General features: G+C 52.9%; 1 protein-coding gene across 2 annotated transcripts; it reads left to right on the forward strand.

Annotated features, from left to right (window-relative positions):
• Positions 1–960: 960 nt before the first annotated feature.
• Tns4 (tensin 4) lies at positions 961–21,877 on the forward strand. Of its 2 annotated transcripts, XM_027922522.2 has the most exons (13): positions 962–1,080; positions 4,440–4,966; positions 10,183–10,546; positions 11,538–11,962; positions 14,323–14,409; positions 14,741–14,866; positions 16,314–16,406; positions 16,526–16,603; positions 17,497–17,571; positions 18,387–18,555; positions 19,218–19,286; positions 19,928–19,954; positions 20,397–21,877. In XM_027922522.2, exons 2-13 carry the CDS (start codon positions 4,528–4,530, stop codon positions 20,536–20,538), a joined length of 2,094 nt encoding a protein of 697 aa, XP_027778323.1. In that variant the 5' UTR covers positions 962–1,080; positions 4,440–4,527; the 3' UTR covers positions 20,539–21,877. The 2 variants fall into 2 exon arrangements, with proteins under 2 accessions (XP_071458995.1, XP_027778323.1); XM_071602894.1 differs by lacking the exons at positions 19,218–19,286; positions 19,928–19,954; positions 20,397–21,877 and having other exon boundaries at positions 961–1,080; positions 18,325–18,506.
• The last annotated feature ends 426 nt before the right edge of the window (positions 21,878–22,303 follow it).

Genomic DNA, 22,303 nt, shown 5'->3' on the forward strand with positions numbered 1-22,303 from the left:
TAGAGAGCACCTTGTATAGCTTCCTTCATTGGCCTCCCCCAGTGCAGGCTCATTATGCCTAAGCAAAACCACAGGGCACCAAGAACAGTAAGGCCAGAAAACAGTGCACAGAGTGTGATGGGGGCACTGAGCAAGCCACCCCTAAGAATAACCTGCTGGGGTCACTATGAGTCTCTGGGATGGAGACACTGCCTGTTTCCTCTCTTCAGACCAACTTGCCCAGATGGGCTCTGCCACCACTGCCCCCCACCCCCATGGCTGGACATCGTCTCATAACATCCTGGGACACCCCCTCCCCAAGCCCAGGAAGGAAGTTGGAAGCTATGAAAAGGGAAGGAGTAACTTCCTGCCCTCATCCCCAGGCCCAGACCAGATCACGCACAGGATGAATGAATAAGTGGACTACAAGCCCCTTCCAAAGCCCTTCAGGCATCCAAGCTTCCTGCCCTCAAGTTAGAAGCCTGATTTCCAGGCCAGGAGATACCACTGTAAAAGAAAGAAAAAAGAAAAGACAGGATCTGTGCCCAGCTTGCTACTAGCAGGCCCCTCCCCTGGGCCTGCTGCGGTGGGACCCCCAGAAACACAGGATGGGGCTGGAGAAGGGTCTCCTGCCCACTATGGTCCTGCTTTGCCAAGGCCAAATTCTCCCTCTCTGCTGGCTCTGCCAACCCACGGTCTCTCCCCGAGGCGGGCACACTGGATGAGAGGAGGCCCACCTTGGTCCTGGCAACACACTGTCTAAGCAAGGGCTCCCTCACCACGTGGTGCACCCAGAGCGCCAAGAAGGGAGGCTGGGAGCTCCCCCGACACCCAGCCCGCACCAGGGCCAGCCGCCAACCAGGCTTCCCCTCCCCTGGCCTGCACCAGGGGGGGGGGGGCACCTGAGCTCACTGGTACACAGCAGGGGCGGGGCCTGGTGCTGTCAAGCCACGTGTAGGGGAGGGCCAGGAAGGGCGGGCTGCTCTTAAGGCAGGTCTGGAGGTGAGGTGGAGCCTCCCCTTACTCCTCACCTGGACTTGGAGCGTCTTGGTCCCTGGAGCCAGTGGTGAACACAGCAGCCTGCCCAGCCACGGACACCAGGTAGGTGCATGTATTCTCTAAGGAGCTGAGGAAGCTGAGGGACACAGCCCCTTGGCCCTGACTTATTTCACCTATTACCCTCAGCTTCTCTAGCTCTCCTGGGGCTCAGAGGGAAGGTGGAGAGAATTGCAGAGGAGACTGTGGATTAGAGGTGGTCTCAGGATCACAGACCCCAAGGTCATAACTTTAGGGGAACTAAGTGGGTTTTGAGAGGACCCAGGTCCAGGGAGCGGAATAGGCTGGCCTGAGTTCACAGACGCTTAGGAAGGGACTGGACACAGAACCTGCCTCCCAGTCAGAGCACCGTGCCCTTCTGAGTCAGGCAGGAATGGGGGTCTGGTCCCAGGAGTCCCTGCCTGCCCTTCCAGGTCCTGTCTCACTGGGTCTGGGTGGAAGGAAAGGCATGATCAGGAGGCGCACTTTGAGGATTGGTGGAGAGAGGATTGGGCTATTGGGGTGATGTGCTCTGGGGAAGATTCAGGCTTCACCTTCTCCTCTCACTGACCTGCACTTGTAGGAAAAGAGAGTAAACCAGGGCAAGAGGAGGTCTGTCGGGGTCCCAGGATTCCCCTGGCTCTGGCCTTTGTCAGAACAAAGAAAGAGACTAGAGCCAGCATCTGAAGAGGGAGAAGTTGAGAGAGACCCATAAATAGGGCAGAGCCGATGGGAGCCTTCCCCTCCACTATACACTACACACACACACACACACACACACACACTCACACACACACAGTCGGAGCCCAGGAACTCTCCCCTCCCACTTAGAGCGGGAAAGACCAGGAAAGAGTGAGCTGGTCAAGTGTGTTGGTGGGGCTGGAAAGGGAGCAGCATCTAGGAACACCAGTGTGAGCCCCGGCCACTGTCTGGGGGGTCTAGAGGTGATTTGGAGAAGAGCTGAGAGACTATGACCTTTGCTCAGTACCAGTCTGACCCTCTCAGTTCCAGAATCCCAGAAGGGGCAGGTAGAAGGGGGCTTCAGCATTAACTGTGGCACACCAGCCCAGGGTGAGCATGTGGGACCAGGGGGGGGCCAAACATGCCCAGATGCAAACCCCAGTTCCACCCTTGGTTGCATGACTTTGAGCAAAACCCTCAGCCTGTACCCTCCTCACAGAACTACTGCGAAAATGAAACAAGTTTTACGTGTCTGTTATTATCATGTCTCCATTATGCAGAGGAGACCAATGAGGCCCTCCGGGAAAGGAAAGGACTTTGGCCCAAGCTGGCACAAAAGCTGTGTCCAAATCAGTAGACTGGCCTCCTGGGCCCTGGTCCTGGGGAGATCCAGTCCCCCGGTGCACTCTGCAAAGTCAATGGCCCCAGCCTTCTTTCTCTCTGGGCCTGGCTGGAGAACTCTGCAGGGTGCGTCTGGGTCCTGTCCCAACAAACCCAGGACACTTGGAGTCCATGTGGAAAAAGCTGCAGCTCCGGCTCTGTGTCCTCGGCTGCCCCCGGGGAAGGAGCGCAGAGGCCGACTCCTTTCCACTGCCATTTATAGACACGCTTCCCGCACCGGGGAGGCGCCACCCCTTCCAGGTCTCGGCCAAGGAGAAGTTTGGCAATAAGCCTACAGGAGCCCCGGGAGGAGGAAGAGGGGAGAGAAAGGCCTGGTTTCTGTCACTAACTGACTGTACAACCTTGGGCAAATTAGGCCGCTGTGGGGACCTCAGGTGATTCTCTGCACTTGAACTCCATATGGCGCAAGGAGTTAAGATGTCAAGTTCCCAAGGCCTGGGTGGGTAGCCCAACTCCGCCATCTTAATGGATGTGTGTCCTATGCGGTTTTCTTAACCTTTCTGGGCCTCAGTATACTCATCTGCTAAATGGGCTGATAATAGACTGTGAGAGGGTTCAGTTCCTACATGCAACTCATATGCAAATGCTGGCACTTGGCAAGTTCTCAGTGAATGGGACCCACCATGATGAGGGTGTCATTCTTCATGAGCCCAATTGCTAAATAGAATCGTCGTGATTCTTTCACAAGCAGCACCTCTTTGCTTCCACAGCCCTCTCTGGGAGGAAGCAGAGTTCTCATCCCCCATCTCACAGATGAGGAAACTGAGAGAGTCACACCAGTAGGATTTTTTTGATCTGGGACTATCATTTGTCCCAGGCTGGCCTCAACTGCCTTTTCCCGCACTAGTCGGACTCTGAAGCAGAATGTGGAGGAGGCATCATGGAAAAGGGGAGAGTTGAGGGTGGGGGGGGGGGACAGGCATCAAGTCTCAAGGCAGGTGGTGGGAGTGTGACCAGCCTGTCTTAGCTCCAGTTTTCTTAGCAGCCTGTTACCTCCTTCCCATCCCCACCTGTGGAAAACCACAGGAAGAAGCTTCCACAGTAAGGGAAATGAAAACATTGGGATATATATTTTCCTGCATGAGCCTTCAGGGAGCGAATACTGTCTGATGATGTCACTCCCCAGCTCAAAACACTTCTGCGGCTCCCCGCTGGCTGCCCTCGGGGTTGAGTTGGCTATCCAGAGCCAAGCCTGCAAGGCCCTGTAGGGTCTGGCTAGCAGCCCTCCCTCCGTCCATGAAGGTGCTCTCTGTGTTTCCTGGATGCTCAGGGATGTCTCATGGCCCCTGTCTGTCTGCTGCACCTTTGCACACCCCGCCTCCTCACTCCCCCAGGCCTTGCCCAACCAGTTCCTATTTTTCCTCCTTATCTTCCTCTCCACATTCCCTCCTCTAGGAATTCCTCCTGACCTCCCCACCAGCACCCACAGAACCTGCTTCCTCTCCACCCCATCAGCTCCCAGCAGCTGACCTGGGCACCTCTCTATTTCACCCACTGGCCCAAGTGCAGGGCCCAAACAGCAGGCATCCTGGGGTCTGGTCCTGCTCTGACACTTGAGGGCAGTGTGACTTTAGGGCAAGTCACTTATCTCTCAGTGTATCAGTTCTTTCATTGTAAAATGGGATGATAACAGTACCTACCTTATAAGGTTGTTATGAGGACTTTAAAGGGCTTTATGTGTAAGTATCAGGGCCCGTGTACATAACAGTTCCTCAATAAACATTAGCTAATTTATTGAATAAATATGCCCCAGATATAGTAGACATTCTATAAGCATTTCCTGAAGTTATCTCACAATCACTTGCAGAATGTTTGGGACGTGCTACACTGGCCCAAACACATCATAAATATTAGCTTATTTTATAAATGAGAAAACTGAGGCACAGAAAAGCTAATTAACTTATCCAAACTTACCCAGCTAGTGAGTGGTAGAGTCAGGGTGCAAATCTGGGTACCCAAACTTTTATGAATGAATGAATGAATGAATATGCCCTTGTTTGGAGCAATGGAGGCAGGAGTTTTCCCAACAGAAGTAACTCAGTTCCCATCCTCACCTGTTTCAGGTCCGTTGATCTCGGCAAGTGATAGCTCTGGGATGTAAGTGAGCTGGTTGGGAGCCAGAGGTAGACCGCCCGGCGCGCCAGCCCCACCATGTCCCAGGTGATGTCCAGCCCCCTGCTGACGGGAGGCCATGCAGTCGGCTTGGCTCACTGTGAAGAACCCAGGAGGGCCCTGCACCCAGCGCCCGGCTCCAGCCTGCCGCCCCAGTGTCCTTATTACACCACAGAAGGCTGGGGAGCTCAGGCCCTGATGGCCCCCGTGCCCTGCAAGGCGCCCCCCAGCAGGCTCCAGAAGACCCCACAGGCAGAGGCCAAAGCCCACAGCTTCCAGCAGAGCCCGGGTGAGCAGGCCATGGGGACCCCACAGGACCTTGACTCCTACATTGACTTCTCACTGGAAAGCCTCAACCAGATGATCCTGGAACTGGACCCCACCTTTCAGCTGCTTCCTTCAGGGGCTGGTGGCCCCCAGGCTGAGCCTTCCCAAAGCACCACCTTGAGGAGCAAGAAAGAGGAAACTGAAGCCCTGGGTAAGGACTGGGACACAGTGTCAGCAGGAGGGCTGGGGTCCCTGAGCTCCTGCGGAAGGACTGTCCTATAGAATCAGAGGAACAGGAGACACTCTCCTGTGGGGAGGTGCAGTGCAGCTCTAAATAAGTTATTAACCTCTCTGTTCTTCTCTGCTACACAAAAGGGATAAATATAAGTTTCCCTCACTATCCAGTTCTCTTTGGTTCCTGAGTTTGGAAAGTGATGGAAACGTGTTTTGTATGAATTTTTTTGAGATTGTCAGTAAGCTAATACATCTAAGTAGTTTGTGCAATGCCGTGCCTCGGAGTTAAGAGCTTGATAAATGTGGAGTTTCTGAACCATACATTCTGCAGTGTCTCTCTTTAGGTCCTGACTGGGGCCCCCTGAAATTATGATAGGACTCTAAATTATTTCATCACAAGTTTACATAATGTAATCTTTAATAATGGCGGAGTTTAGCAACCAGCTAGCTGGATGAAATCTTGCAAATTTAACAATCAGCACTTAACAAGCTGGTACAAGCCAACCCCTGTTCGCCACTGAGTCCAAGGGAATCTGGAAAGCCCTACATCTGGATTCAGTTTCCCACACAAAGAGCTTCATGTGTGCTCTGAGGATAAGGGTCAAAGTGCAGCAGCCCCATTGTTCAGACAGGAAGACCGAGGCTTCCTGGGAGTTTAAACCATCAGCGGGAGCAAGGGCACAGTTAGAATTACAGAGAGAGTCTATCCTAACTTCCATTTATTAAGTACGTATTATTTACCAGACTCTGTGCTGAGGTCTGTATATAGAATCCTCCATCCTCCCAGCTCATGCCCATGAGATGAGCACTTTATGCCCATTTTACAGAAGGGAGAAAAACAGGTTGAGGGGGTTGAGAAAGGAGCCTAATCAAGGAGTTGGGCAGACCTTATCCAAGCTGTTTACTTCACTTCTTTGTGTCGTCCAGCCTCATCTATAAAATGGAGATAATAACTCCATCTGAAAAACGGAGCGTTGCAGGGATTAAAAGAAGTAGCATTTGTTGGCTGGCTGTCACAAACCCTGGCACGCCATGAGTCATTTCAAATGGTGGCTGTTTTATTAAATGCTGGGATTGCATGGAGGCCCAGCCCCAGGGTAGGATTGGGCTCTGGGGTGGAGGTCAGCCCGGCACCTCTGCCCTAGGCCGCCCCTGGCTTCCAGCCTGCTCCCCTCCTCCCACCCGCATTGCCTGCCAGGCCTATTAAAGGAGCTGCCTCCTCCCTCAAGAGCCTTCCTGCAGCCTAAGACCAGTTGTGGGCACGTCACTGCAGGGAAGCAAGACAGGGAAGCGTCTTGGGCCTAATCACGACTGGCAGGAGCAAGCCCAGGGTTTTAATGTTCATGCCCCAAGGCAGGGGTTCCACACATCCAAGGCCAGCCAGGGCAAGACCAGTCTCTGACCGGCATCCACATGCATAGGGTGGGGGTTGATAACATCTAGGCCCTTCCCCCACTGGAGGGGGCTGATGGGCAGTGGTCCATGTCCTTGGATGCCCAGTGTTATGAACATAATCCACCTAACTCTGGGGATCAGGGAGCTGGCAGTGGTCAGAGGGTCCCCCCAAAGCTGCCTAGGTCTGCTCTAGCTCCTTCTAATAGAGAGGGAAAATATCCTCTCCTCTAACCCCTGCTTAGACACTCCTCATGCCTGAGTGCTCACTACCTCCTAAGAGAGCCCAGCCAGGTTACCTTCCCAATATGAAGTTCTCTACCATCACTAAGAATGTCAGGCACCTGTCCATCGCGGGGTCTGCTACCTTCCCATGCATCTCAGGTCTCCCCAAGCCCACCTGCAGACCACCAGCACTGGTGACAAAGCTCTCACAGGCCCAGGGCAGTGGAACTAATTCTGGGAATTGTGGTGAGTTACACATTCAATATGGAGGGCTCCCCTGCACGCACACTGCTGTGTAATCTCATCCTCTCTCTTTTGGGGGTGCTGAAGGTGAGGATCCTGATATTATGTTCATTGGAGGGTGTTCACTGTTCCTCCCTGTCCCACCTTGGCAAAGTTCAGACCATTGGTGATCCTATACTGACATGTCCCCTGGAGAGGAAAAGAGAGAGAGAGAGAAAAGTTTTTTTAAAAAACTTAGACTGTGTAATGCATGCTCCCATAAAGGAAATAGTGGTAGCCTCATTTTACCGACAAGGAAATTGAGACTCAAGGAGGGAAGCGATGGCCCCTGGCCAGGAGGAGGTTAGGTCAGATCTCAAACCCCACGTTGCTGGGCTCCAAAGTCCACATTCCTGCCAGGCATGGCACATATATCTGTAACCCCGGCGACTTGGGAGGCTGAGGCAGGAGGATCACAAGTTCAAGGTGAGCCTCAGCAACTTAGCAAGACCCTGTCTCAAAATTTACAAAAAATAATAAAGTGGACTGAGAATGTGGCTCATGCCCCTGGGTTCAATTCCCAGCATCCCCCTAAACAAAAACAAAGTTCATGTTACCATCATTTTCTATTTCTTGGGGCTAATTTTCTGCCAGCTGGGGCATCACAAAATATCTATTTGGAGGCAGCCTGAGGGCCCCACTTCTGAGACTCAGCCCTTCCCAGCACTTGGCCAACCTTGCCCTGAGTCCCCTGCCTCTCTGCCTCCTGCTCACCTTCTCTTAGGCCTGCCCTGCAGGGTCCCCATCCCACAGGGAGCGTGGCTCCTAGAATCCGACACCAAATCCCTCCTTTCTCCTCTCCCATGACCTCCCACCCCATCTTGGGAACAGGCCCCCACATTTCATTTTCCAGCAATTTCTGCCAGGCGAGGCAGCTTGCCAGTCCCGAGGGAAGGGTATTTAATAACCATCTCTCCACCCCCCCACCCACGTGCCCTCCCTCGGCCTGCCTGGCCTGCTGCTGGCGCCCGCATCCACCCTGCACTGCTCAGACTTGCCCCACAGGCCTGTAAACAGCGACTGCACCCCAGTGTTGGGGTGGGGGCCCCTACCTCTCCAGCCACATCCACCTCAGCACAGCAGCGGGTGCCAGGGTTCCTCCTTCCCTTCCCACCCTGCGCAGCCTGCTCAGCCCCCCACCCCCCAGGGGTCTTTGTGTGATCCAGGAAGCAGGGGACCAGGAAATTTACCAGGCCCAGAAGCCCTCCCCAAAGCCAAGTGGTCCCTTGAAATGAGGCCTCAAGGAGCCCACTCCTCTTCCTGGCATAGGCATAAAAAGAACTCAGGAGCAGGAGTTGGGTTCCTCTACTCACTAGCTGTGTGGCATTGGACAGCTCGCTTAACCTCCCTGAGCCTTGATTTCTCATCTGTAATATTGCCTACTTTTATTAGGTTGTTGTGAGAGTTCAATGAGACAATACAGTTAACTTATTTGCAGCAGTTCTGGTACATAGCACTCAAATGCCAGTCTTTATTTAAAAAAAAAAAAATTGTACAATAAATGCTAGCTACAGTTCCATTTATCTCCAAGCCTCAGTTACCTTCTCTAACAACAATACCTGTCCTGCCTAAGGACTGTTATGAGGTCCAAAGGTAGTTATGGATATAAACACTATAAAATCCTATAAAAATAGAAGTTGCACTTGCCAGTCTTCCAGAAGAATCCACCCCAGTCTAGATCTCTTCTCTTTCAGAGCCTATAATATAGTGCCCCAAATGCTCCCCCTGTGCCCTCATCTTCCTAAGGAGAAGGGCATCTGCTGTTCCCGGCCTCAAGGGCCGCCCTGGGCCAGGCTCCAGCTCCGTTCTGCATGTAAACTCCCCGGAGGGGAGCAATCTGCAGAAAAGGAAACTGAGGCTCAGTGAAGTTATGAAACCTAACCCAGTGCCTCTTGGCTGCCAAGTGACAAAGCCAAGACTCACACCCAAGTTCATGTGACTGCAAAGCCGTTACTGCACAGGCTGGGACAGCAAGCCCAGGTCAGCCCTCCAGTCCCGCTCACCTGACGCAATACCCACCCCCTCCACCCTACTCCAACAGGCTCAGGCAGAGGCTCCACCGTGAGCAAGGCCAGGAGGCCCTACCCAGGAGCGGGCTGGGGCAGGCTGGGACTCCACAGGCTTGGGGTGGGAGGGATGTGACTGTGCCAGGCCCAGGGGAGGTGGGAGGCCCGCAGACAGGAGCCAAGGGTGCGGATTCTCCCTGACTCTGACTCATAGCCCTCCAGCAGGGGGCAGCTGGAGACCCCTACCTTCCACCACCTTTGCTGGTACAGCACCAGGACAGCTGTCCTGCCCCAGGTTGGGAGGAAGAGTGTCCATCCTCCCCACAGGAAAACCACAGGGCACCTCACTCCATCTCTGGAGGAGGAACAGGGTGTCGGAAACCCAAGAGTCCTGGATGCCCGCATTGGGGCCCAGGAGTAAATCAGCAGCTCCCCCCACCCCCACCCACCCCTGTGCTCACGGGAACCAGCTATGAGTGTGGGGACAGCCGCAGTGGGAGGCCTGTGACACAGCCAGCCCTGCTCTTAAGGAGTTCTCAAACTCTACTCTGCACTCAGGTGCCCAGAGGGTCTCATAGAAGGGCAAATTCTGATTCCATGGGCCTAGGGTAGAGCCTGAGGTTCTGCCAATGGCCAGCTCCCAAGGGACGTGGTGCTAAGGCTCCAGCATCAGAATCACCTGGGAAACTAAGAAAGCAAAAGCATAAACCAACCCGAGGTCTGGGGGACCCTTCAGATCCTGATCTAGTTAGCATGGGGCAGTGGGACTTTTATAAGCTCCTGCATGATTCTAGGGTGTGACCGGGCTTGAGAACTCTAGCCTTCATTTGTGGATACAGAGAAACAGCCCTTACGCATCCTGATTGAGGAAGGCATTGGAAGCCTCTCCATCAGAAAGATGGAGACGATCCCTCAGATTTTAAATACCTACTAAGTGCCAGATCCATTTCATCTTTCCTGTGTCACCGAGAGGCTGGGCAAGGCTATAAGTGGTAAAGTCACTTGACTGAGCTCTCCGGTCTCAAGTGGCAGAGTCCATACCTCAAACCTAGGTCTGTCTGATTCCAAGGCCACTGCCTCTCCTCACCCAAGGAACAACATCGCAGAAAGGGTGACTTTGGAACTGAGCCCTGAAGGTGGAGTTGGGTGTTAATTCCGATTCTGGGCCTGTTTCCTCATCTGTGTAAAAAGAGGAGGGACCCGAGGGTCTTCAGGCTCCTTCCAGCGTTTCCATCCTGAGCGTCCAGGCTCCTGGGTTTCACCGATGTTCTGCTTTTTCTCCCTAAAGATATAAAGTACATCGAAGTGACCTCCACCCGATCGCGGTGCCACGATGGCTCTCAGCGCTGCTCCAGCCCATCTGTCACACCGCCATTCGGCTCTCCACGCAGTGGTGGCCCCCTCCTTTCCAGAGATATCCCCCGAGAGACTCGAAGCAGCAGCGAGAGTCTCATCTTCTCTGGGAACCAAGGCCGGAGTGCCTCCCCTCACCCCTCCGCCTCGCCCAGCGTCTCCATCCCTTGCGTGGGGAGCAGAGCTTCAGGCCCTCATGGCCTGGGCTCCCCACTGAGGGCCCTGGCTTCACAGCGGGGCAGCAGGGTTTCTGTGCTGTCAGCCAGTCCAGCGTCTGATGTCAGCTATGTGTTCGGGAGGTAGGTTCCCTGGTTTCCAACCTTGCTCCCCAGCACGCACACGCACGCACACACTTCCACACAGATCCTAAAATCACCGCGGGCACCCTGCTCTATCTGAGCAAAATCTGAGCATTCACTAAGACTAAAAGGATGATTATTGTCTTTTCTGCCATCACAGCCATTGGGATTTCGTGTTTTCCTCAAGCATTTACAATCTAATTCAAAAACTGTGTTCCCATCTGTCTGCCTTTTGAGAATGGAGCCGCTGCATTGATAAGGCTCACCTGTCTCCTCTCCAGCCCTGGCACAACCCATCTCCAGAAAGGGCTTTTTAAAACTCCAAACCACAGGGATGTATGTAGACATTGGAGGCCTGAAATAAACGTTCGGGAATGAAAGCCATTGTGCTGATATACCCTTTGTTGCTGGCAAAACCTGGTAGAAGGAGGCCCACATACCTGGGCATTATTTGCAACAGTCCCAGCTCACTTTTCCCCAGGCCTTGCAGTACAACTGCAAACACACCCCATCCTGCAGGGTTTCTGCAGCCATGCCCACCAGCTGGATGCTGAGCTGGCTTCCTCCAACTGGGATGTTGCTCCTGGATCAGCATGGATATGCCCAATCCATATTCACCCTGACTGCAAGGCTCCTGGGAGTGATGCACAGGGGACAGACCAGTGTGACTGTTCAGGCAGACCTGCCTGGCTGGAAAGGCAGAGGGAATTCAAGCCAGCCTAAGCCATGCAGCCTGCAGGGGGTCAGCCTATGGGCTACTTAAAATGACCACAGACCCTATGGCTAGATTTCTTTGACCTTCAGCATAGGATCTGTGTGGAAGGGATAATGTGGTCATGCCCTTTGCTCTTTGATCTGGGTTTGGGGTAGCAGGATATGATCTGTTTGGCCAAAACCATGGCTCCCAGATCACTAGATTTCAGAACTTGGCTCTGGCCCTCAGTGTCCACCCTGACTCCCTAACACTTTGTTCCTGGTCTCTCCCCTGCAGCAGCCAGTCCCTCCTCCAGTCTAGCATCTCCAGCCCTCAGTCATCTTCTAGATCCTTGGAAAGTCCAGCCAGCTCTTCCTCCAGCCTCCACAGCCTTGGTCCAGCGTCCCTCTTTATGAGACCCAGTGATGTCCAGGCCCCCAGCAACCCTGCTCTGAACATGGGCCAGCCCAGAGCCAACCACTCTCCTCCACTGGCCAAGGAGCATGCCAGCAGCTGCCCCCCATCTGTCACCAATTCCATGGTGGACATACCCATTGTGCTGATCAATGGCTGCCCACAAGCACAGTCTCCCCCACCCCAGTGGACACCAGGACAGCAAGGGTTTGTCCAGCCTGGAACTGCTTCTTCCAGCCATCCCCGTCAAGCCACCAAGAGCCACAGCCAGACCCTGCCAGATGCCTCCTTCACCACGTCCCCAGAGGGTAAGTTATAAACCTCGAGTGCTAAAAGGTTTGGTTAAGGGTAAGAGACAAAGCATCAGTGGATTTCTATAATAGCCAGTCAACATATTTATTGAGTACCTACTATGTGCCTGACCCTGGGCCAGGTTGTGAAGACACAGTCTAGAAAGGAGACCAAAAGCAAGAATCACTACAGAGTCAGATAAGCACAAGTAAAGACGCTCGAGCTTATGGGGCAACAGAGGAAGGAGTGATGCTTACAGTCTGGAGAACAGAGGAAGTGACTCTGAGCTGGATCGGGAAAGCAGATCAGAGGTGTGTGCCCAGGGAAGGAGAGAAAGGGCATTCCCCGCAGAGAGAACAGGGACTCCACAGTCACCACGCACAGAACACATTTAGAAGATGCTTAGAATGTTGGGTGCAGGTCATTGGGAGTAATCTGGAGGCAGATTGTGAAAAACCTTGAATGTCAATTTAAAAAGTGGATTTTACACTTTAGGCAACAGGGGACCATCAGAGAGTCCCAGACAGGGGGGAGGCCGGCCTGGTGGCTCACGCTGGCAGCTGTATGAAAAATGGATTGCCATGGCAAGATCTAGGGTGGGGCAGTGGGGGTGGAGGAGACAGAACAGAGCCAGGCAACCCTGGGGATGTGGAAGGAGCAAGCCTGCTGACTAACCCAGGGAGAGCCAGAGGGCGCGTCGGAGCTCACTCTGACGTTCATGGATGACGAGAACACAGAGGGGGCGCACAGGGAATGGAGACAACGCATACCGATCCAGACAGCCGAAAACCACAAAACAGCAAACACCCTCCTTCCCGGAGTCTGTGACTGCAGGCGTCCAAGAAGAGCACAATCAACAAGAACCCACAGCAGTAAACACAAAGGCTGAGCCGCAGCACCCCACGGGTGCACGCCTCCCATGAGCAGAGCCCCAGGAACGCCGTCCCAGCTCCCCCTTCCTCAGTTATCTCTGTCCCAGGAATTCCAAAGGTGGAGCGGAGGGGTGAGGTGCTCACTAGCCTACTGCTCACTCTCACACAATGCAAGTGGGAGAAAATGGTACATTAGGCCTGACTTTGAATCCGTCTGATCACTTTCCTGGGCAAATCATGTAGTGATTGTAGTGCATTTTATATAATGAGTTACTCTCAACTGACCACCACACACCTTCGTAAGATGCTGAAATTAAGGGCTGGAGTTGTGGCTGAGTGGTAGAGTGCTTACCTAGCATGTGTGAGGCACTGGGTTCGATTCTTAGCACCGCATATAAATAAATAAAATAAAGGTCCATTGACAACTAAAAAATATCTTTTAAAAAATGCCAAAACTAAGAACCATTGCTGTCTGCCTTAGGAAGCCAGGAACATGGTCATTTTGTCATTTCAAAGAGCACTTTTGCATAGACAGGTGATAGTTCCATCCTGCAATGGTGATGCCCCGGATATCACTAATGATACTCCAGGATCTTATCAAATTCTGCAAAACATTCTCAAAACAAAATTCATTCTAATTTCCTATGTTCTTAGAAGATTAAAGACAGTCAGAAACTGGGCATGATGGTGCACCATATAATCCCAGCAACTCAGGAGGCTGAGGTAGGAGGATCAAGAGTTCAAAGCTAGCCTCAGCAACTTAGCGAGGCACTAAGCAACTCAGTGAGACCCTGTCTCTAAATAAAATACAAAATAGGACTGGGGATGTGGCTCAGTGGTCACATGCCCCAGAGTTCAATCACTGGGTACCAAAATAAATAGATAGATAAAAAAATAAAAAGGGCTGGGAATGTTGCTCAGTGGTTAAGCACCCCTGGGTTCAATCCCCAGTAACAAAAAACTAACTAACCAACAAACAAAAAAAGATCATCAAAGGTTGTAGAACCTACTCTGTCCCCTCTGGGCTTCAAGAGCTGAACCACTGTCCCAAGTCAGTCAAATACTCAGGCTCCCAACCTCTGAGCACAGATCTGCTGATTTCTTGCTCTACATCTTTCCTTTAATTTTCTTTCCTAAGCCAAATATACTTCTAAGGAACTCAGAATTGCTAAGGACAATGTGAAACCAAACATGCGTCTGAGAATTCTTTATCTATCCCTATTTCAGTCCCCACCAGGCAACGTCAGGTTTGTTATCTATTTGTTTTTGATTCATTACCAAGGATACAGGGGACTTCTCCGTCCCAGATGACCCAAGCCCTGGAACCCTTCTGTTTGGTTTTGCTTCTTTAGGCAGTTTGGAGATAACTGGGGATGGGGGCAGGGAGAGTGGGTCAAATGGGACCTCTGGGCGGAGGAGCAGGAGAGGGTCTCCAACCTTCTCTGATGATCATCCCTCAGCAACCCTCCATCTCACCTACAGAATTCCCTCCTCTGTGTTTCCAGGTCCTTCCAGGGACATGCAGCCCACCATGAAGTTCGTGATGGACACATCTAAATACTGGTTTAAACCAAGCATCACCCGAGAGCAAGGTAAAAGGAAGCTGTGTGTTTCAGGGGACAAGTGACCCTAGGAATCAGGTCTGGGTCCACACATTAGGCAGATGGGGGCCTGAGTCATTGTAAAAAAGGGAATAGCAAAGAGTAGGCCCAGATAGGAGAGAGTCCCACTGACTCAAGAGGACCTGCTGACCTCAAGAAGAAATAGGACCTACAGTAAAAATGGTAGACATTAGACAATACAGAGGACGTCCTGGGAGCTAAGGTAACTCTGTAATGACTGCTCTAGGAAGACCCTAGGGGGCTGGGGCCAGAGAGTGTTCCTGTGGAGTGGTGTCTGCCTCTGACCCCAGCATTCTTCCAGCAATCGAGCTGCTGAGGAAGGAGGAGCCAGGGGCTTTTGTCATCAGGGACAGTTCCTCATACCGAGGCTCCTTCGGCCTCGCCTTGAAGGTGCAAGAGGCTCCGACATCTGCCCACAACCGACCAGGTACGCACCTGTCCCTGTGCTCACTCAAGGCCTCACTGAGGCCATGAGGGGTGGTGGGTTCCATCCCAGCCTGATGCTAGATTTCAGGGTGACCTTGGGCCAGTCCCATAGCAAGTCTGGGTAGGAGCAGCTGCCTCCAGCCCTGAGCCACCACAGGAAAAAAAAAAAATCTTTCACTGCCAGCTTGAGTTGCCTCTGTCCTCCTGAGTACCCCCAAATTCCCTGCTCTCCCTTTGTAATAGGAAGAGGAAGAGGAAGACCTCAGCCCTTCCCTACGTTGCTCTCATGGGTAGCTACCCCTGTCTCATCAACCTAATGTAATAATATGTGTGAATGGCTTATCACATTTGTGCAACAGCTCATTACATGCATGTGATAGCCTATCTCATGTGTTAATGGCTTATCACACATGTGATAGCTTATCACGTACTTTCTCATGATTTCACATGCTCGTCCGATAACTCAGCACACATCTATGAGGTCTCTGCAATGTGTGAGCAACAGGGATACAGAGGAGTTTCACGCAGAGGCCACTGCGTTAGGGAAAGAGAGGAAAACACATAATTATAGTACAAGGTACCTGGGTCACAGTCCCTCCCCCAAGCTTCAGGCTGTACCTCTCATTTAACAGATGAGATAACTGAGGCTCAGAGGTAATGACCCCAGAGCAATTAAGTGTCAGAAGGAGAATGAAAACTCCAACCTTATATTCTATTTTTTTTGGACTGGGGATTGAACCCAGGACCGTGTGCATGCTAGGCAAGCACTCTGCCACTCTACCGTCCCCAGCCCTTTTTATTTTTAATTTGAGACACATTGACACTAAGTTGCCAAGGCTGGCCTTGAACTTGCAATCCTCCTGCCTTAGCCTCCCAAGCAGCTGGGATTACAGGCATGCTCCACCAGTACCTGGCCCAACCTTGCGTTCTTTACGTTGTATCTCACTGTTGGAATAAGAAAACTGGGACGAGTATTGGTTACCAAGGAAGCCTGACAAGAAGGAAGGAACCCAAATCGAGGAGGGAGTCTATGGGCTGGAGGAGAAGAGTCCAAAGGGCACTCTGTACCCTCCCAGGGCCAACCTGGCTCTGGCAGGGATGATCTGGTAGAAAATAATAGCAGCAGGGCTGGGGTGTGGAGAAAGAGACAGAAACCAGACGGAAGAGCGGATATTTAGTCTAAACAGTAATTGGGACCATCCCTGATAACTCTTAACCAAGAGAGAGTTTTCCTGAAGGGGAATGACTGGACACAGAAGCCTTTGAGCAAATGTGTTGGCACCACTTTGGGGGAGTCCTTGATCGTAGGATCTCCACTGCTGTTCTGTCCAAGGCAGGGGACAGCAAGATAACCTTTGGATGGACCTGGAGGAGGTGGGTCAGGGAAGGAGTTGGACTGGGTTTGGCTACCACAGGGCTCTGGAACTCCTTCTTCTTCCTTTGTCCAGGTGAGGACAGCAATGATCTGATCCGTCACTTCCTCATCGAGTCTTCTGCCAAAGGGGTTCATCTCAAAGGAGCAGATGAGGAGCCCTACTTTGGTGAGCTGCCCCAACCTCCAGGCCCCTGGGGTGGGGGTCCCACTCTTCTGAGCTACTATGGCGGGCAGGCAGTGGGCCAGGAGAGCCTTCTTCATGCAGGGCCACCTGTTTTCCTGCAGGGAGCCTCTCTGCCTTCGTGTGCCAGCATTCCATCATGGCCCTGGCCCTGCCCTGCAAACTCGCCATCCCACAGAAAGGTAGGTCTGAGCCCCAAGGAGGCAATGTCAGATGCCAAGCCTGTTCATTCCTACTAGTAAGGCTATCAATGGTCACATTCTACCCTGTTTGTGGATTCCTTTAGAGTCATGAACAAAAGTCCAGCTCTACTTCCTTAGCTGTATGAATTTGAGAATGTGCACCTCTGAGCCTCAGTTTCCTCTTCTATAAAATAGGAACAATCATCATCATACCTCCCTAAAACATTGGGATGTAGGTTGAAGGAGAGAGCGCCCACCAGGCCCTTAGCACAATGCCTGACACGGAACAGATGAATTAAAAACAGAGGTGGTTCCCCGCCATCCCACTGGGATTGGTTGAGCACGTGCTCATTCACTGCCCACCATGACCTTATGAAGTAGACAGTACTGCTATGTCCCATTTCACACCGGCCCAAAGGCCCACGAAGTCACACCCAAGGACTATCAGCAAGCCCTATCCAAAATGCACAGCCCAGACAGAGCCGGTCACCTCAGGACGGGCAGGGGAAGTTAGGTGTAAAAGCACCTCTACTTTCTACAAAGAAGAGCCTGGGTTTGGGATGGGTTCTGAAAGAAGTGAGGTCTGGAGCCCATGGGGGCGGAGAGTGGAGGGGTGGAGAGGGAGGTGGGGGGGGCACTGTGGGGGCAGGGAGCAGGGGGAGAAGGGATCAAAAGACTTCCAAGCAATGCATTTGGGAGCCTAAAGTGGCCCTGGTTGCCTAATTACCCTAATCACACCTGGTTTCTCCGTCAGTCACTTCCTGGGGGTGGGGGTGGGGTGGGGGGTAGAGGTAGGAGATGTTCAAAGGGATTCATGGGGCCTGTTCCTCTGAAGGGGGTCCACTCATTCCATCCCCGTCCCCTTGGGGGCCTGTTCCTTTACCTTGGCTCAGAACTGGGAGGCGCAGATGGGGTGGCCTCAGACTCCTCTACAGACAGCCCGGCCTCCTGCCTGAAGAAATCTGCGGGTGAGTGGTGTGGGGGCGGCGCCAGGCCTGGCTGTGCCCCCAGAGGGCCCCTCCCAGCCCTACACACAGGCCCACACATGTTTCCCATCATGGCTTTGTTTCTGCAGTTTAACAAGGTGTCACAGCCCCCTGGCCCCCCTTTAAACCAGAAGTTGAGAGGCTGCAGGCATTGACCCCAAGGAAGGGGGTGGGGTGCTAGCAGGGCTTATACCCCATCCTGTGCCAACATGGACATACATGTACGTATGGGTCTAATATACCTGCCCTGGAGGAGGTGTCTAGATGGGGATCCTCTGAAGGGTATCCTGAGGGCGTCAATACAGGAAAGAACCCTGCCCCCACTCCCACCACCACCCCCCACCATCCCCCATCCAAGGGCTAGATAAAGATCAGCCCTGTCTCCCTGACAGCTCCTACTCTGTGCCCCCAGACACAATGTCTCCCCTCCACATACTTAATTTCTCTCCCTGCTCTTACCAAAGGAGGAGGTGGGATGGGGTTTGGGGGCGGGATAGGTCCAGACAGAAGGCAGTTCTCCTGAGTGACCCTAGACACAAGGCAACATCCCCTCCCTTCCCTCACCCACCCCAAAGGGCCAAGGGCCAGAGCAACACAAAGCAAGAGATGTCCAAAAGTCCTCTGAGATTGGCCTCAACTCTCTGTCACACTCTCCCTACCTATCTGGTGGCCAGTTCTAAGGGGAACCTCATGAGAATTCTGAAGAAGAAATCCCCCTCCCCTGGCTCTGGGCAGAGGGAAGATCTGGGCCTGGTGACTCCCCCATCCACTCCAAGGACCCTGGCTGCATCCCACAGGCTGCCACACTTTGTACCTGAGCTCCGTGAGCGTGGAGACCCTGACGGGAGCCTTAGCCGTGCAGAAGGCCATCTCAACTATCTTGGAGAGAGAGGTCCTCCCCACACCCACTGTGGTCCACTTCAAAGTCACTGAGCAGGGCATCACCCTGACTGACATCCAGAGGAAGTAAGGGCCTTCCCCCTAGTCCTGGGGCTACAGGGATGGGCAGCGTAGGTCTGGAGGGATGGTGAGACTGATGCTGAGCATCAGTGAGAAAGGCAGAGTTCAGGGTCCTGGACCAGATGGGACTGGTGACATGCTGGGTGACTCCAGGCAAGTTCCCTGTCTTCTCCAGGCCTATCTCCAATGACCCCCTGCCAAGCCTCCCTCATGGTGACTGATTTTGGAGTCACTGGGTGCTGATTAAGTGTGCACCCAAGGAGGGGACATCGTTCATGGGCCAGATGCTGGCTGACTGCTGGGACACAGATTGGAATGAGATCACTGCTTCCTGGGGCTCAGGGACTCAGTCGATCAGGAGCCCGATTCTGGGCTGGGCACTTATCTGGGAGATGCAAGAGAGAACCAGGATGTAGCTCCATCCTTAAAAAGTTAATGACATGGGGCGGGGGGCAGAGGACCATAACGTGAGGACACAGGCAGAAGCCCTGGGTGGGAGTAGAGAGGCACAAGCACAATGGAGAGGCCACAGCAGTCAGAAGGATCTCACTGGGAGACTTCTTGGAGGACAGGACATCTGAGCTTTGGGGGACCCAGAGATGCTGGAGGCAGAACGTGGGCCCAGCATAGGCCCTCACCGGCTTCCTTTCTCTCCTGGCCTCCACCAGGGTGTTTTTCCGGCGCCATTACCCACTCATCACCCTCCGTTTCTGCAGCATGGACCCAGAGCAACGGAAGTAAGTTCAAAACGGGGTCAAAATAAGAAGACCAGCCAGCCAGGCACAGTGGTGCATGCCTGTAAGCCCAGCAGCTCGGGAGGCTGAGACAGGAGGATTGCAGCCTAAGGCCAGCCTAAGAAATTTAGCAAGGCCCTAAACAACTTAATGAGAACCTGTCTCAAAATAAAAATAAAAAGGGCTGGGGATGTAGCTCAGTGGTAGAGTGCCCTGTGGGTTCAATCCTCAGTACCAAAAAAAAAAGGCCATCCAGAGCATGGCTGCCCACCAAGTTTCTTTCTTTCTTTTGTTTTTTTTTAAGAGAGAGAGAGAGAGAATTTTTTTTAATATTTATTTTTTAGTTCTCTGCGGACACAACATCTTTATTGGTGTGTGGTGCTGAGGATCGAACCCGGGCCGCACGCATGCCAGGCGAGCGCGCTACCACTTGAGCCACATCCCCAGCCACCCCCCCCCCCACCAAGTTTCTTAATGACTCTGGGACTGGGATGGCAGAAGGAGCCATGAACTCCAAGAGATCAGGGGTGACAGAATGAGGGCAGGTGGGGACTTGACTGTCTAGGTTCTGTTACTGCTCATCCAGGGTCCTGCAGAATAAAGCAAAACCTCCCTCCTCAGTGTCTCATGTTCCTTTCCTACAGGTGGCAGAAGTACTGCAAGTCCTCCAGGTAAGACTTTCCTGACCCCCTCAGCCACCCTAAGAGATGTCCCTGTGGCAGGGCCCCAGACAGACCCAACAGAGCAAAGGATCTCTGAAAGGAGGGAGGCCTCCTCTTGACCCTAAAAGCTCATGGTGTCAAGGAGGGGACAGGCCCTGTCGTCAGGGAACCTTGGCTACAGGGATACCCCAAGCTGATGGTCAAGATACATGTTTGACTTCAGGGAGCTTCTACTCTTAACAAGGAAATACAGAGGTCCTGTCCTTAAAATGGAGGAAACCCAGAGAGAAGGCATTTCCCTAAGAGAGCTCCATTATAATGAGGTGCTGGAGCAAATTGCCTGGGGGAGGTGTGGGGAGGAATGAGGTATAGACCTACTATCCCACCCCAGTGCCATCAGCCTGATGCCCCCTGCATCCCACCACCAACTCAGACTGCACTCTCCCATCAGGATCTTTGGATTTGTGGCCAAGAGCCAGACGGAACCACAGGAGAACGTGTGCCACCTCTTTGCAGAGTACGACACCGTCCAGCCAGCCTCACAGGTCATCGACCTGGTGACTGCTCTGCTGCAGGACACAGAAAGGATGTAGGAGGAGGGAGCTGCCTGTGTACCTTCCCAGACATCCTGAGGGGCTTGTCCAAGAGCCATCTCCGCCCCTGAACAGTGGGGTGTGGCTACACTAATAGAACAGTCTGTTGGACTGGAGAACAGTTATCCAGCTAGAACCCTGAACCTGCTCTGACCTTCAGCAGTAACCCCCCGAGCCTGTTTCCTCAACTGAAAAAGGAGTCCGGTACACAAGACCAGCTGCTCTTCTGAGACATTAGTGGGCATCTTCAGCATGCTCCTCCATGACTCTGAGGCACACCCACGTCTGACGATCACTACTGAAAATCACCTCCAAGAACCTTCTGATTCTATCAGCTAGAAGAGAATCAGAATAATAGTCAGAGCTAGAGATCTGTGGCCCCTGTCTCATGGCAAACAGCAGGTTCTGAGTCGTGACCCATGGGGATCCCAGTCTGAGGCTGGTGACGGTTTATGAGGATTGAGGACAGACTGTCTTCTTTCCCTCCCTTTCCTGATGGCCTGTTGGATCCGCCTGCCCAGGGGTCAGCAAGTTGACCAGGCTGTGGTGGTTGTGGCAGCTCTGGTATAGAGGAGTGGGGCTTTCCCTTATGATCAGAGGAGATGCAGTTGTTCATTCTGTCTAATCTCCTCTTCCCATTGCAAATGAGCATTAACCCCACTTGGTAATCAAATGGCCCAAAGCTCAGCTTCCCTAGTGTTGCTTATACAACCTACATCTGGCAGATGTGGGTAGAGAAACCCCTTTCTAGAGCAAATGTAAGAGCAGCTCTCTGTGGTTCTGCCTCAGCTCCAGTCTTGCTGAGTCCTCCCTACACACACACACACACACACACACACACACACACACACACACACACCACAGCTGTGTGGCATCAACTGGCCTCATAGCCACAAGGGGGCAGCAGAGAGTCAAGAATGCAAAGAGGCGGCTTCCTCAAAGCTAGAAGAAGCTGGGCCCTTTCCTGCTCATCTTTGCCCAGAACTAAACCAACCCAGAAGCTGGAGCCTTTTCTTTTACAGACCCAGGTTCCTAAGGAAACCACACCACGGCTGGAAAGGAAGGCTCAGGGAAGAAGCCCGCTCTGGCTCTGCAGAGCAAGCACCTACCACCTCTCGAACCAGCTCTGCCAGAGCATCATTATCTTTGGCCAAGATTGGGCCTGACAGGTTATGATTTCAACCCAGGAAACCAGACCAGACAGGAGCAGCCCTGGGCTGCGGGACAGGCTGAGCCCAGCCCACCCAGGCGGTGGTCAGTTGCTGTGCCACCCTTGGAATCTGCCAAGGTCCTCAAGGTCACAGTGCTCAGTCCTATGGCAGGGGGAAGAGGGTTGCTGGCTGTAAGCTCATGGGTGCCTGTATGGCTCCCATCATAAAAATAAAGTGTCTGTCTTTGCATAACAGTTGGTCCAGAGGCACTCAGGGCTGTCCCCTCAGAGATGGAATCTTAAACAGAGAAGGGGACTCAGCTTATCAGAGAAAATCAGATGTGCCTCCCTCCCCTGGCCACAAAAATACAGGCTTCCACTGATTCCCACGTCACAAACCATCGTTTAAACCACTCTGTCCCCCACATGCCCAGCACACCCCTTTCCTTCTTCATGCAGAAAACAGAAGGACTGGAGTTCCCCTATGTCCAGGGCCTAAGGTGAGTTTATGGCACCCTGATGAGTTCCAAAGTCTCACTTAGCCTCCTGCATTGTGAGGAGGATCCAGTGAAGCACAAGCAGCTCAACAGGAATCTAGAAGAATATCCGAACCCA

Source organism: Marmota flaviventris, chromosome 17 (assembly GCF_047511675.1).
Source record: "Marmota flaviventris isolate mMarFla1 chromosome 17, mMarFla1.hap1, whole genome shotgun sequence".
Classification (NCBI taxonomy): domain Eukaryota; kingdom Metazoa; phylum Chordata; class Mammalia; order Rodentia; family Sciuridae; genus Marmota; species Marmota flaviventris.

Excerpts from the sequence above, each read along its gene's own strand:
- Tns4 (XM_027922522.2), top strand. The coding sequence starts at position 4,528 with ATGTCCCAGGTGATGTCCAGCCCCCTGCTGACGGGAGGCCATGCAGTC. Across the intron at positions 16,407-16,525 it reads AGATGAGGAGCCCTACTTTG|GGAGCCTCTCTGCCTTCGTG; the intron begins GTGAGCTGCCCC and ends GTTTTCCTGCAG. Across the intron at positions 16,604-17,496 it reads ACTCGCCATCCCACAGAAAG|AACTGGGAGGCGCAGATGGG; the intron begins GTAGGTCTGAGC and ends ACCTTGGCTCAG.